Raw genomic sequence first — 15,389 nt, 5'->3', positions numbered from 1 at the left:
AAAAACCAAAAAAAAAAAAAAAAAAAGAAATAATAACTAAGAGAACATACAGTGTTTTTTAAAAAAATGGGAAAAACAAAAACCAGTAGTTAAGGATGGACTGTTCATAGCAGGAGGGGCGCAGTGTAGCAAGTACTGACACAGGATGGAATGGCACAAGCACAGGCAGGTAGATTTGAGCTTGATTAGTAAGAAGATGAATGTGATAATTTACCAAGTTTTGTCCAATGGTATATTTGAGGTCATCCAGTTGAAAGCAAAGAAGCTTCCAAAAACGTTTGATAGAGTAGCAAATTAAACAATTTACAGAAAACTATTGAGATTTAGTGGCAATCTTAAAGGCCCATCTGAAAATGGTGATCATAAAAACATGGTGGGTGCAAGTTTTCAAACAGTGCTTAGCTTTTCCAGACAAATAATAAGAGTGTAATTAGTTCTCTGCTCAGAAGGTAGAATAGAAAGGAACATGGTACGATTCATCCATGAAATAAAAGTTCAACAGACTGTCACACATGGATTTTTATCACATATCAAACTTTATCCTACTAGTCAGACTGGTGTTTTGGATTTGACATACTAGTGTGTTGTTCTCCCTTGTAGTAGACAGTGGAAAAGGTCTGCTGTTTAAGAAAGCCGTGGAAGCACTATTTTAAGGACAGGGTATTATGCATAGATAGACAGATAGATGACAGAAAATAGATAGATACATAGATTGATAGATAGACATAGATAGATAGATAGATAGATAGATAGATAGATTAGACAGACAGATGATAGAATGAATCAGACTACATTTCATTCAGCCACAAATATTTTGCATTTTACAGATAAGGGTGTGTTAAATGCTGAAGAAATCAAGGAAAAAATGCTCAGAGATTTTACAGAAGTGGCTTCTAGAGAGCTACATCAAATCCAAGCTGTTAGATGAATTTGAAAAATGCTTTTTTTGCTTCTCTTTGGGTATTTTCAGACTACAGATATTACAAAATCTTGAAATTGGCATAAAACTAGCACAAACATAGCTTCAACTATATTCAGTGGTGACTCAAATCTCTTTCCCTAGGTAAGACCTACCTTAGGAGTATTAGGAATATGTATAGACACATGTATATTATGTTTAATGCAAAGTTCCCCATAGATTTCCTATGGACCACTTATCTCATCGTATCCAAAACTGAATTTCTCAGGCTCGCCCACTCTGAAATCTGCTCCTCCACCCGTGTTTTCTCTTCTGGTGGGAAGAAACATTACCCATTCAATGAACTGTGTCAGTGTCTTGAAGTTCTCTTTGTGTTAGCTTCCTATTTGTCCAGAGATCTATCTCCGATTTATTGTCAAAATCTGGTAATTGTATTCCCGTTAGCATCCAAGTCATGTTTCCTGAGCTCTCGTATGCTACCATTAGTTTTGTCTGTCCTTTATTAATTTTTGGCTCATTAGTTTAGCAGCCTCTGAATGCTCTTGTTTTCCACCTGTTCACCCATAATATGAGCTGTGCGGCCTTTGGTAGATCCCACCATCTTTTCTGATATTAGAATTCTCATCACTAAACTGGATATTCCACTTCCAGATAATTATTTATATCGGATATAATATATAGAGATGTATACTTGCTTATTGATTTTATAGTTTTTACGTTCAAATATACACATTCACACACTAAGGGGTAAGCAAAAATCTCGGGATGTAGCTCTGGCTGTACAATCCATCAGCACACATTTTGAAAAAAAGCATACAAAGGAACTGCGGAGAAGAAGATTATTTTTAAATGTCAAATCAATCAGGATTCTAAAGCTCACTTCTCAATAATACCTTCATAGAGTTTTTGTTGCATGACAGAACCAACTGCATATCATATATCAATCGGAATATAGTACTTGACTTCCTCGATGCAGTACTTAGCTGTAGCTCTCTATAAACACAAATGAGGTGTTTAAACACGAGATACTTTAGATAGATGTCAGTAACTATAATTACAGCATCATCACACATGCCTGAGTTGCACTTAAAAGTTACAGTTCCAACTACTCCCATTATTGGGAAAGTGATAACAACAATTATAATTGTACCATGAAGTCTTAAATGCTGAACATTCAATTTGAAAGTAGCTAAAATAAAAATGAAATGGGAGCTGCACGTATAAAACACTTACGGTTCACATACGTACCCTGCATAGAGACACTAAAGGGGAGAGACAAGTACCGTGGAGTCTTTATTGCTGTTCTTTTCAGAGTTTCTTTCCCTTTCTGACATTAGAGTAGCATTATGGGGAATATTTCTCATCCACGGATCATCACTTTCCCATACCAAAAATTTTATTCTAAGGCGTGCATAATCTGACACTAAAATGGTGAGTTTCTAAATATGACAAATACCTTTCTTATTTGTACTGGATGCAAACGTTTGGAAAAATCCTAATACATCTTTGCTCTTCACACTGGAGGTGCGTGAACATTTAATTCCGGGTCACGCTACTTACCATCGTTACGCAGGGTGAGCGGTGTTGGAGGACTAAGCACCCGGGCATTCGTCACTGTGTTTTTCACCAGACAAATATAGCTTCCAACATCTGATGTTTGCACTTTAGAAATATAAAGATTGCCTGTCTCCTGGGAAATGAACCGCCGGCTGTCTTCCACCACAAAGGCAGGGAATTCATTAAATACCCAGCTGTAGATGATCTCTGAAAATATACAAAATTTAATTGTTGACAGACACGGAGTATTTAACTAGCAGAGAAGGTTCAAACAACAAACCTTTATCTACTGAGCATGAAAGGCCCTACAAGGCCAATTGTCCATGAAAGTTTAATATATCCAAAGGATAATTATGCATAGTGACTATGGGAGGATCTCAAATACTTCTTGGAGTATTTAACCATTCATTCATTCATTCATTCATCCTTCAATTCACATGTGTACTTAAGTTTTTTTAAATATTTAGCATTACAATACCATGAAAATAAAGCTGAGAGAGAGAAATTCCCATTGCCACAGCTCAATTTAATGGAGAAAATGTATCAAAACATACGAAACAGTGTGGAATAAAGAGATGGCAATGTATACAGTATTTTAAAGAAAGCTTGGGAGAAGGTAACCTAAACAATCATTTGATCAATGAAAATTGTTTAAGAGATACCTGGCTTATCCATCACATACAGAAGGAGGATCTTTTTAGGTCAGGCACTGTTCCAAATTAGAAAGAGAAAGTCCATGCCCATAGGGAGTTTTCATCTTAGAGGGTAAAAAACAAGGTCACGCACAAAAATTAAATATACTTAAAATGACTGAAAAGGGCCTGGGAGGAAGCCATAGCACCTTAAAGAGCTAGACAGTGCCAGTGCTAAGGAACCAGTGAACCATATTATAAAAGGGCTCTCTGGCTGCCGGGCCAGGATGAAAACAAAACAATTATTAGAACAGAAAGTAGAAGGAATAATATCTTCTAGCCCAGGAAGCTGTTTTCAAAATGATCTCATGAAATACAGAGTCCACTAAGAATGTATACACACTTCAGCAGTTTGCCGTACTTATACCTGTCCGGAAGCTAATGGCCACCACTGTGAGCATCTCTTCTAATTGTAGAGGCCAAAGATAACTTGCATTAATCTCATAACGTCTCAATGAAAGTAGCATTAAAATATTTATCCACGTTTTACTTTTCCCGATGTATACAGTTTTTGGTGGATCCCGCATATAAATAGCTCGCTCTGGAATGGGAGTGGTAGTGACGGTAACAGGGCAATGGAGAGAAGTGATTGGTTTTGGTAAAAATAAATTTGGTAGAAGAGTTGACAGACATTGTTGATGGGTCATGAAGCACATGAAGAAGACAGGGGAAACAAGGTTATGGTTTGGGGCCCAAGCAACTGGGTCAGCAGAAGAAAGCATTTGCCAAAATGGGAAAAATAGGAAAGAGAGGGCCTTTGGAGCTCTGAGTGTGTAAACCAGTTTAATGTTGACAGATTAAACTGACACATTACTGGTAACTCAATTAGCATAGTGAGGAAGAAATTGTATACTTGAATATGAAGACCAGGTTGTTCAGTTCTCAACGGTGTTTTGAGTTACCCATATTGTAGTTCATAGGACAGATTCAGAGGTTCCATTACTCAGAATTACGTGTTCAGCAAGATCAGGTATTTGACTTTCAACAGTGCAAAATATGATTCCGTTCTACGGTAAGAATCAGGAAGCCTTGGTTTTATGTCTGCATTTTCTTGCTCTTCATCTGCCCCCTTCCCTTCTCCTCCCTTCTCATCTCTCTCTCTTCTACCATGGATTTTCAAAACTAAGTTCCTACCTCTGGCCCAACCTAGCATCAGATAGGGAGCCTGGCATTTACTTAACCATTCTGGTTACTCAAGGGAGACTTGAATGTTAACCATTCGTATAAAATGTCAGTATAATTGATCTCCACACTTTTCATACACATCAGTTAACTTTAAATAGAATTACTATTGTTTATTTCTTCTTTTATCTCAGTTGAGTTCACAGCCAATACAATGTGTTCAGTAAAGACAAATCATTAATTTTCACAAATCTGTGTTTAAGAAAAGCGATAGCAAAGGCTAACTCCTTAGAAAAATCAGAAGCATTATAAAGTATTTAGCTCCTTGGGGTCAGGCTTGCTCATTCATAAAGTAGGAATAATATTTTCCACTTTATAAAAATCACAAAATAGTACAGCTAATAACAACACATACTATTTATCATGAAATATGAAAAATAACATTTCTTATGGTTTGACCTCCTAAAATTGTTAGATGAGCAGCTCTTTCTATTTGCATCATTTAAATATAAGGCAAACAGCACAGAGAATCTAAAACAACAAATAATGAAGAGAATAATGAAAATGTAAAAATACGGAAATTTTCAATGATGAATTGAATGTTTATTGTAAGTAGAATTCAGCCATTATTTATTACTGTTAAAGCGTATCGTATAGTTCTAATAGAAACCTGAGGATTTTGAAATATAATTTGAGTCTATAATATCATACAAAATATGTAGATACATGTAAAATATCAACTTTTTCATATATTTGACAATGTTTTCATAAAGCAAAGTATTTGTAGTTATATTTATACAGTTAGTGTCTTACTCCATTTTATTTCACATTAAAGAATTATTAAAAACATCCATACGGCCTTACTAAAAGAAAATAGCTGTGTACCCAGGCCCTGCTTAACCAGACCCTAATTTTAGGCACTTTTAATATTTGATAATATGTGTCTTTGTATAAGTAAAAGCTTCATTTGTTAATCATTTTAATTATTTTAGATTCAATTTTACTGTAATTTTCTCACTTTTTGGTTTATGTTACCTAAAATTTTAGTGAGAAGAAAGCAATTAATGACTATTATTCATTGAAATATTTCTGTTTCACTGATGTTTGCTATATCAATGTTCTATAAATATTTTTATGAGACAAAAGAACAAAATGTTGACATTTTTCTCAAGTTTTATGAGTAAGTAGGTATCTGAGGGCTCAAAAATGCTTATTTTGTTCAAGTAAGTTTTCAGTTTCACAGAGCAAAGCGTTTCATAATTCCAAAAAGGATGAAAAGCAGAAATGGTATACAATAGAAAAGCTGACGACCTAAATTTGGATTAGATTTTCAGGCAGCACCAAAAATAAAATATGGAACTGAGCTAAACATATTTTAAGATTCATTTTTCCATCATCCTGTAAGATTTTCCTTATCCATTAATATGTACTAACTGTCCTCCGTACATATTACTTTCATATTAATAAATGTACAATTAACTTTTCATATGTCATTGTCTTCAAATTATACAAAAATTGAGGTAGATAGTAAAACATAGTTGTCTCTAGTGCTATAATTTAATACAATACATTTTGGTTTATTATATTAGAAAAATTTGATATTATTAATTTCAAAATATAAGACTAATTGATAAATTGATTTTCTTTCCTTTGAAGATTTCTTAAAGATAAGTTAATTTTTTTTTTCCAGTCCTGGGAATTGAACTCATGACCTTGTGCTTGCCAGGCAGGCACTGTGCCCCTGAGCTAAATCCCCAGCCCCTAAAGATAAGTTAAACTGAAGCAATTAAAAATGTTTTAGAAATTTTGGTATGAGTTTTCAGTTAATTTCACCTAGCAATGACAACTTTTGAGAAACCCTGAAATCCTAGGTTGTCAACAATCTCAAGAATCATTTGCACTGGCTTATCCCAAAGTCCCCAAATGGGATACATTCACTGGGCATTGGTTTTCAGGATAAGTTTCAGTACTGCACTTTGATACTATGTGGTGACATACAATTCACCTACAAACGCATGTGCTGTGTAGGCTTTTGGTTCCCATGCAAGGTTTTGTCTTGTACCATGAGCCAGTGAGAGTCATTCTAGTTCACTCAGATTCTCACGTCTGGGGCCTGGTTTGGGCAGACATTGCTCTTTCAACTTCCATTCTCAAGTAGACCCAAAGACTTGTCACTTGCCATGAAGTTACCGTTTCTCCTCAAGCTTCTGGATTTTACAGTCTACTTCATGACATATAAACAATGCAGCCTGCTCTAGGACTTCCTCTGAATGAACACAAGAAAGTGCTAAGCCTTTAAGTTTAGCCTGTCTGCTTATGGACATGAGCTATAAAACTTGGCCCAAAGTGACTCCCTATGAAGCAAACTACAGAATAACTTAGCATGCAAACAAAGTATAAACTAATTTAAGAATGAATTCTTGTCGTAGATAGCTGAATCTCAGTCAATCACAGGAGAGGAGCTTCGGTGGTTCACAGGTTGCCAGCAACTCTGACCATGCCCATAAAAGGCAAATTTGAACTGCAACCACTCAGGCTGTTTCTGTGTGCCTCCGTGCCTTCCTTTCCTCTAGCTGTAAATACAGCCTACACATATGCGGGGATGTGGCATTCCGAACCACTTCAGGTGGGAATGTTGCCTCGTTCTCCAACCATTTTGTTCAAATAAACTTTGTTAAATTTAACTCATCTCAGAAGCACAGCAAGAGAGTGGCTAAGTCGTTTCCTCTGGTAGTGATCTCTTCAAAGATCCTAGGTGGACAGTTCCTCATGCGCCAGATTCCACTAACGAGTGCTAAGGAAACCAGATGAGAAACCATGGTGGCTACTTGTGGTATGACAGGATGGAAAGACACACTGCAGCAGGCAGACAGAGAGTTTTCTGTAGCACATCTCCCCCAAATCCAGCAGCGAAGCATCTGGAAAGATGCCTCCTGCTTGAAGAAGGGAGAAGAAATTAAGTCCAAGTCATAGACTTGAGGCTCACTTAATACCCGGCCCATCACAGTGCAACCCACGGGCAGGCAGGCAGGCAGCCCCATGAACCCTACCGCACGGAGAATACCTGTGTACTGAGTCCCTGGAACTACGATAGTCAGGTGGAGAGACTGACTGCATCACCCTCCCCCCAGTCTGGGGTGGAAGAACAGGGAACAATTCTAGCACTGGAGAGCAGATCATGAAAGCCAGCACAGGAGTTCTTCTTAGCACTCAAAGCCAGGCCCACCACGCTAAGACACTGTCCTGGGTAGATACTGCCGGAATCATATGCAAACCATATTCAAAAATGGAAAACAGAATTTCCCTGGCGTCAGGCAAATACTTGCACACTGTGGTGTGGTGAAACAGCCTAGAGCTTTCACCTGTATCATTTCTAGCCCTGGAGTGAGCCAGGTCCATACTAATCACCCCATCTTAGAATGCACAGGACCCTGCTGCCGAAAGCATCACGTATATTTGAGTCTAATATCAACCTTAGTGTAGAAGGGAACATCTCCACACCTGTCCTCCAACTTCAAGCAACTCAGTTATTGCCAGGCCAGTGCTAAAGGAAGAGCTTGAGAACTGCCCCAGCATTCGGCAGAGGTCTGCTTCCCAGTGAGACAGACTCACATTTTGGATTGTGCTGCTGTCAGTTCTGACACTGGCTTCAGGGAACCCTTGAGAATGTTCAGGTCCAAACAGCTGTGAGGTTCGGGATAACTCAGCGTAGCCTCAGCCCAGATACTGAAAGGACTTGCAACCTTGGCTGTTCAGTGTGGAATAAGGAGTGAAGTTGGGTTACTGAGCACAAAACTTCGCCCTGGAACTTAATGACAGATGAGCAAAATTTAATATTAGACAGATCTCAACAGCCCCTGCTGCAGGTCTGCCTGAAGACAGAACTTCTAGAACAACCCTAGAGCTGGGGGAAGATGTGCAACGTGTGTCGTCAGTCAACTAGACTTGTACTTGTGGCAGGTTCTGATGATCTTGGGCCGGGAGTCCAAGACCTCTGAGCAAGAGGCAGCCTATGGTAGTATGTGCTTTGGCAGCGCTGGTGGCCAAGATGTGGCATGGGATCCTGCGCCTGTTCAATCCACAGCAATTCTGCCCAGAGCCAGCTGGAGTTATGCAATGCCTGTCCTCAGGCTGGATGAGGCGTCTGGGTTCACCCTAGCCCCAGAGAGGAGAGAGGTCTCATGAATACTGATAACTCTTCCCAAGTCCTCCCTTAGTTCATTCTAAGCAAAAAAAAAAAAGAAAAACCAAGAATACCCTGTAAATTCAGAATAAATCTAGATCAGCACATAGTGCAGAAAGAGTGATAACATAACAGCAAATTCCTGGGAAACCTGTACCTGGCACAACATGGTGTGTCCCCAACTTAGAAGAGAATTTTGTTCTGAAAAAACGTTCGTACATGAGATTTGTTCATAATCCTTCTGACAAAGTGAGTCTTCAATGGTATACCAATGGGAATTTGCAGTGTGAAAGTTTGCAAGTCGGGGACTTACTGTATAGTCTCAGAGAAAACAGGGAGTCTGTTTAGAATTTCAGGAAGCCCAGATTAGGAAGGCCGGCATAGATACCGACTCGCCTAATGGCTAGATGCACACTAACAAATATTAAAGACCTCTGAGGAAACCGTGACGGCAATTCAGAGTCAAAAAGAGTGCAGAGACTGACCAGACAGTAGTACAGGACGACTCAGACAGAGAAACTGAAACAGCGGCCTTAAAGAAACTCAGTGAGGGGCTGGGGATTTAGCTCAGCGGCAAAAGCGCCTGGCTGGTAAGCGCAAGGTCGTGAGTTCGGTTCCCGGTACCAGAGAAAAACCAAAAAAAAAAAAAAAAAAAAAAAAAGAAACTCAGTGAGGGGCTGGGGATTTAGCTCAGCGGCACAGCGCCTGCCTGGCAAGTGCAAGGTCATGAGTTCAATTCCTGGTACTGGACCAAAAAAAAGAAAAAAAAAGAAAGTCAGTGAGCTTGAAGAGTAAAAACCACCTTACAATATTCTAATAAGGAAACAACAGAGATGGAAGCAATTTAAAAAAGAACAGAAATGCTTGAGCTAAACATACAGTCTGAAGAATTCAAAACACAACAGCATCAGTAGCAGGAGATGAAACAGAAGGAAGACTTGGTACGCTCAGAACCAGAAATTTGAGAATACAACGTTGGGAAAAAGGAAAAATGAAGAGAATGAGAAAGTTTATGAGCCTATAATAAATGAGCAAATATTTGTTAGGGCTTCCAAGGAACTTAGAATGCCAAAGGGGTTGAAAGCCAATTTGAAGAAATAACAGAAAGTTTACTGAGTCTAGGAGAGTCCACATCCAAGGGGTAGAGGTCTGAGGTCATCAGTCAGATTAACTCAATCAAATCTACCCCCAAGGCACCTTACAATCCGACTTTCAAAGGTGAAAGATAAAGAGAAGATTCTCAAAGGAGCAAGAAAAAAGCAATACCACATAAACGTTTCCCAATTTCTCTGATAACAGTCTTCAGCAGAAAATTTATAGGCCAGGAGAAAGGGCATGATAGCTTCCCGGTACTGAAGGAAAAACTATCAGCAATGAAACTAATCTTAAGAAATGAAGGGGAAGTAAAGACAGTCCCAGAGAGGCAAAAGCTGGGAGAATGGATCTCCTACAGATCTGTCCTACAAGAAAGGCTAAGGGGGGAACTTAACACTGAAAGAAAGAGACATTAATGTGTTTGAATACAAGACAGGAAGTTAAAAAACTATTGGTAGGAAAAATTGTACAAACAAATTCAGAATGCTCTAATACTATCAGCATGGCTCACAAACTGTACATAACATTGCTATGTAGACCACAAAACAATTAAAAATAACAAGTATCTCAGGATAGTAAGGGATAGACAACATAGAAAAATCTAAATGGTATATTAACTATGTCTTATTTACATCTTCTTATATTGCCTATCTCTTAACACAACAAATTCCAAATATGAGGAAGAATAGAGTACAAATGTGGACTTTCCTTATTGGTACACTTTCTCTTTAATGTTTTTCAGCAATTCTGATTTTATCTGTATGATCATGTTAAATTGCTACCATTCCAAAATACAGTAGCTTCTTATGATCAAAGTTGGGAGTTAAAGTTTTCCTGTATTGTCATGTAGGAGTCCATCTCTTCTTTCAGGCCTACTAATATTTTGTGTATATATTTGGGTATTCTGATACAGCAGTTGGTGGTAACCAAAATGCACATGTGTGCTTTAGATAAACTAACAACTAGGGAATCAAAATACAATACTCTTATAAATCATTTAACTACAAAGGAAGTCTTAAAAAAAGTGTGAAAAAGGGAACTATAATAAAAGTAGAAATCAAGTTACAAAATGCTTGTAAGATGTTACCTATCAATAAGTATGTCAAGTGTATATAAATAAAATAATCCATTTAAAAGACAGTGACTAACTGGATGAAAATACAAGATGTAGCCCTATGTTGCTCCTACAGGTTAGTACGCCTCTGATGACAGAAATAAACTGAAAGCAAAGGAACTAACACAGATATCACATGTAGATGGAATCCAAAAGAAAGCAAGAGTAGTCATACATATCAAACAAATCAAACTTCAGACTAACCAAAACGCAGAAGTAGGAGACCAGGAAGGTCACTATCTAAAGATAAAGAGGTCAATTAAACAAACGGAGATAATAAATATAAATATATACACACCAAATACTAGAATACCCAAATATAGAAACAAAAAATTAAGGCCCAAAAGAAGAGATAAACTGCAATATGATGACAGCAGTGAACTTTAACACCCAACTTTCAGCAATGAATAGATTATTCAGAGAGAAAGTTAACAAAGATACAATAGTGTTAAAGTGCACTCTACACTAAATGAATTCAACAATGATCTGCTAGAACATTTCATCCAACAGCTGCAGAATATACATTCTTCTCTTCAGTACATGGGATGTTCTCTAAGGATAGATCATATGGTACATCACAAAACACCTACAGACTGAAAAGAATCATTTCTATATAATAAAATTAGAAATCAATTTCCAGAAAACTTTTGAAGTTATAAAAATGGAGACCAACAAACAATTTTTTTTATTTTAAAGAGAAAAAAATAACAAAACAACAACAGAGACAAAAACAGAACAACACAAAAACAATAAAAACAATACAGAAGCTCAAAACAATATAATAGGAAATTAAAAATGGTTGTAGTATTACATATTTTTATCGTTAATGAAGTTGCTCATTACCAGATGTAAGAATGCAAGATTGATCAAATAATTAAAGAGAATAAAAAATAATTTAAAAATTACAAGTGATACACAGGTCCATGAAACAGCAATATATGTGCACCAATGTTTCTAGCAGCAAAATTTGTCACAGGTAAATCTTTGAAAACCCAAACACCTGTCAACTGAGGAATGGATAAAAAAGATGTGGTATTTTTTACAATGGAATATTACTCAAATATAAAAAAAGAAAAACTCAAAGCTTTTACAGGTAAATGGATGTAACTAAAGACCATACTCATAAGTCAAATCAATTAGACCTGTATGTGTAAACATCGTGTTGTCTCCCTAAATTAAACAATTTTTGAATAGTGAATAGATAAATGGAAGAATAGACAAATAAAAGTTATGAAGGAAAAAATAAAAATTTCTTGAAACAAATGAAAATAAAACATAGTAAAACTGATGGGATACAGAAAAATTAACAATAAGAATAAAATTTACAGTAGCTAATACATATAACAAAAAATCAGAAAGATTAAAAACACTATCACTGTATATCAAATGCTAGAAAAATAAAAACAAACCAAATTAATAGAAAGAAGGAAATAATAAGAGTAAAAATGAATATAACAGATATTTTTTAAAAATACAAAGAATTAAAATAAAGCCAATTATTTGGAAAGAAAATCTCTTAAATTTAGAAATGAAAAACTAATAAATTAGACATGAAAAAGGATACATTACTACTGACACCATAGAAGTATAAAAGATAGCTATGAACACCTGTTTGTCACAAAAATTGATCATGTGGGTGAAGTAGAGATTCCTAGACCTGACATCTTACCAGTGGTGAAACATAAAGAAAAAGAAAGCCTGAGCACACAAAAACAGGAAATGACATCAAATCAGTAACAAAAAGGCTACTGTCAAAGGAAAGCTCAGGACCAGGTATTTTCCACTAATGTGTTCTATCTAACATTTGCAGAAAGCTCATGCCATTCTCTTTTTGTTATTTCAGAATATAGAAAGTAACAGAAATAGTCTGAACCTATTTTACAAAACCACAATCAGCCTCATACTAATATCAGAAAAAAAGACATAACAGAAAATCACACACCAGTATTTCTGATTTCAATCTTTTTCTTTCTTTTTTTTTTTTTTTGGTACTAGGAATCAAACTCATGACCGCACACTTGCCAGGCAGGTGCTGTGCCACTGAGGTAAATCTCCGGCCCTTGCACATCAGTATTTCTGAGTGACACAGATGCAAAAATTCTCAGCAAAATACTAGCAGACTGATTTCAACAGCAAATTTAAAAGATTATTCAGAATGACCAAGTAGAAGTCATTCTAGGGATGCTAGAAAGTTCAACACATGAAAAATAAAAAATAATATACTGTATCAGCAAGAGGAAGGACCAAAACACATTGTCATGTCAATAGGTGAAGAAAAGTCTCTTAAATTCAACACCCTTCGTGATGAAAAACACTGAACAAAGGAAAAAATAGAAGGAGTGCCCCTCAGCATAATAAAAGCTATATGCACTAAATCGACAGCTAACGTCATGCTGCACGTCAGGCAAAGTGGAAAAAAGGAAGGGTGTCCATCTTTCTCACTTTCATGCAACACAGTCCTAATCAAGAGCGATCAGGCAGCAGAATGAAATGAAGTGCATCCAATTTGGAAAAGAAGTAAAATTGTCACTGTTCACAGATGATACGATCTTTCATTTAGAAAATGCTCCAAATTTCACAAAATATATTATGAGAAGTAATAAATAAATTCAACAAAGTTGCAGGACACAATATCAATATGTAAAACGTTTAGTAGCATTATTATACGCCAATAGTGAATTATCTAAAATAAAAATCAAGAAAACAATCTTATTCACAGCAGCAACAAAATAAAATATTCAGAAAAAAATTGACATTGGTAGAAGATATTTATAGTGAAGATTATAAAACATTGAGGAAAGAAATTGCATAGGATTCAAAAAGTGGAAAGACATCCTGTGCAATCCTGTTTGTGGGTTGAAAGAATCACTGGCAAAATGTCCACGCTACCTCAAATGATCTTCAGATTCAGGGCATTCTCTATAAAAACAGCAAGGCCATGTGTCACAGAACAAGAAACAGCAATCCTAAAATTTACATGAACCACAAAAAGCCCCCCAAAAGTAAACCACCAAAGCCATCTTGAACAAGAAGAAAAAAAGTATTAACTAATTTCAAAGTGCACTAGAAAGCTTTAATAATTGAAACAGCCCAGGATTTGTATAAAGTCGAACATGTAGACTATGGAACGGAATTGAGATCCTACGTATCAATATCTACATCTAGAGTCCACTGATTGTATTTTCACAAAGTGGTGAGTACAGTCATTGGAGAAAGCACCATATTTACAATAAACGGTGCTGTGAAAATTGGGTTTCCACCTGTATAATAATAAAGCTAGACACATACTTTTTATCATTACAGAAATCAACAAAAAAAGATGTAAAGACTTCAGTCGGAGTCCTTGATCTATGAAACTAGTCAAAGAAAACATAAGGGAAATGATTCAGGACATTGGAATGGACAAAAGATTTTTGAAAACTCCAAAAGCACAGAAAACAAAAGCAAAAATAGCTTATACCAAGCTAAAAACTTCTGTATAGTGAAGGAAACAATCGACAGACTGAAGAGGCGACCAACAGGATGGAGGGAAACGTTTGCAATTTACACATCCGATCAGGGGCTGATATTCAGAACGCATGATACACTCCAAAAACTCAATAGCCAAGAAACAGACAAGCTGATTTAAAAATAGGCAATAGACCAAAATAGGTATTTCTGAAAGAATGACATATAAATGACCAATAGTTACATGAAAAATATTCAGTGTTGCTAATCATCAGAAAAGTCAAGACCAGTAAGATCATTTTAGCCCGGGAAGAATGGCCATTATCAAACAAACAAACAAACAAACAAACAAGAGCTGAGGACATTGTGGAGAAAAAGGGAACCCTTGCACACGGCTGATTAGAAAGTACATTAGTACAGCCTCTATGGAAAATTATGTAGAGATACCTCAAAAAATTAAAATGGAATTAATATGTAATCCAGAAATCTCAGTCCTGAGTATATTTGAAATCAGTATGCCAGAGAGACATCTCCACTGACCATGTTTACTGCAACACTATTCATAATAGAAAGGTTATGGAAACCGCCCAAGGGCCATTAACAGATCAATGGATATAGAAATATGGTATGTACATGCAATGGGATACTATTCAGCCCTTGCCCTCCTAAATGAACTCCTGTCACATACGGCAACATAGATGGAACTGGGACTCATTTTGTCAAGTGAGATAAGCCAAGAACTATGGTAAGTGCCTTTGATCTCACTCAGGAAGTCTAAACAGAAGGATGTCACAGAAGTTTGGAGTAGAATGATGGTGATCTGAGGCTGGGCAAAATACAGAGACAGGGCTGAGGGGACATGGCGGATAGTTGACAGTGAGTATTAACTTTCACTTAGAAGCAAGAATTTCTGCTGTGCCACGGAGCAGTCGGGTGATAACAATAGTACAAAGGCAGAAAATAGGATTTTATAAGTTTTTACCATAGAGATATGATGAGTGGGAAAGTACATACATGTTTAATCAGGTTTCACATTAAAAATGGACACATGTATCAAAACCTCACACAATGTTCTGTTAATATTTACAATTGTAATATTTCATATATCAGTTAAAATGAGTTTAATTGAAAATTTACTCATATTTTTTCTTTAACCAAACTATGTCTTGGATTTTAGTTCCTACTTGTTGGAACATCTGAGAATTTCCTTTTTTTTCTTGTGAGCTCAGTTGTACACTGCAATTTTTTTTGTTTTATTTT

The 15,389-nt window shown here is 36.5% G+C and overlaps 1 protein-coding gene across 1 annotated transcript in view; it reads right to left on the bottom strand.

Moving 5' to 3' along the window:
* Cntn5 (contactin 5) overlaps positions 1 to 15,389 on the bottom strand; it is a 1,017,390-nt gene that overhangs the window by 325,779 nt on the left and 676,222 nt on the right. The window contains exon 9 of the mRNA XM_005377960.1: positions 2,480 to 2,683. Coding sequence (XP_005378017.1) covers positions 2,480 to 2,683 — 204 coding nt within the window. The remainder of the gene's footprint in view (positions 1 to 2,479; positions 2,684 to 15,389) is intronic.

Source organism: Chinchilla lanigera, unplaced genomic scaffold (assembly GCF_000276665.1).
Source record: "Chinchilla lanigera isolate Chin_1 unplaced genomic scaffold, ChiLan1.0 scaffold00011, whole genome shotgun sequence".
Classification (NCBI taxonomy): domain Eukaryota; kingdom Metazoa; phylum Chordata; class Mammalia; order Rodentia; family Chinchillidae; genus Chinchilla; species Chinchilla lanigera.
This window is presented reverse-complemented; position numbering and strand designations above follow the sequence as displayed.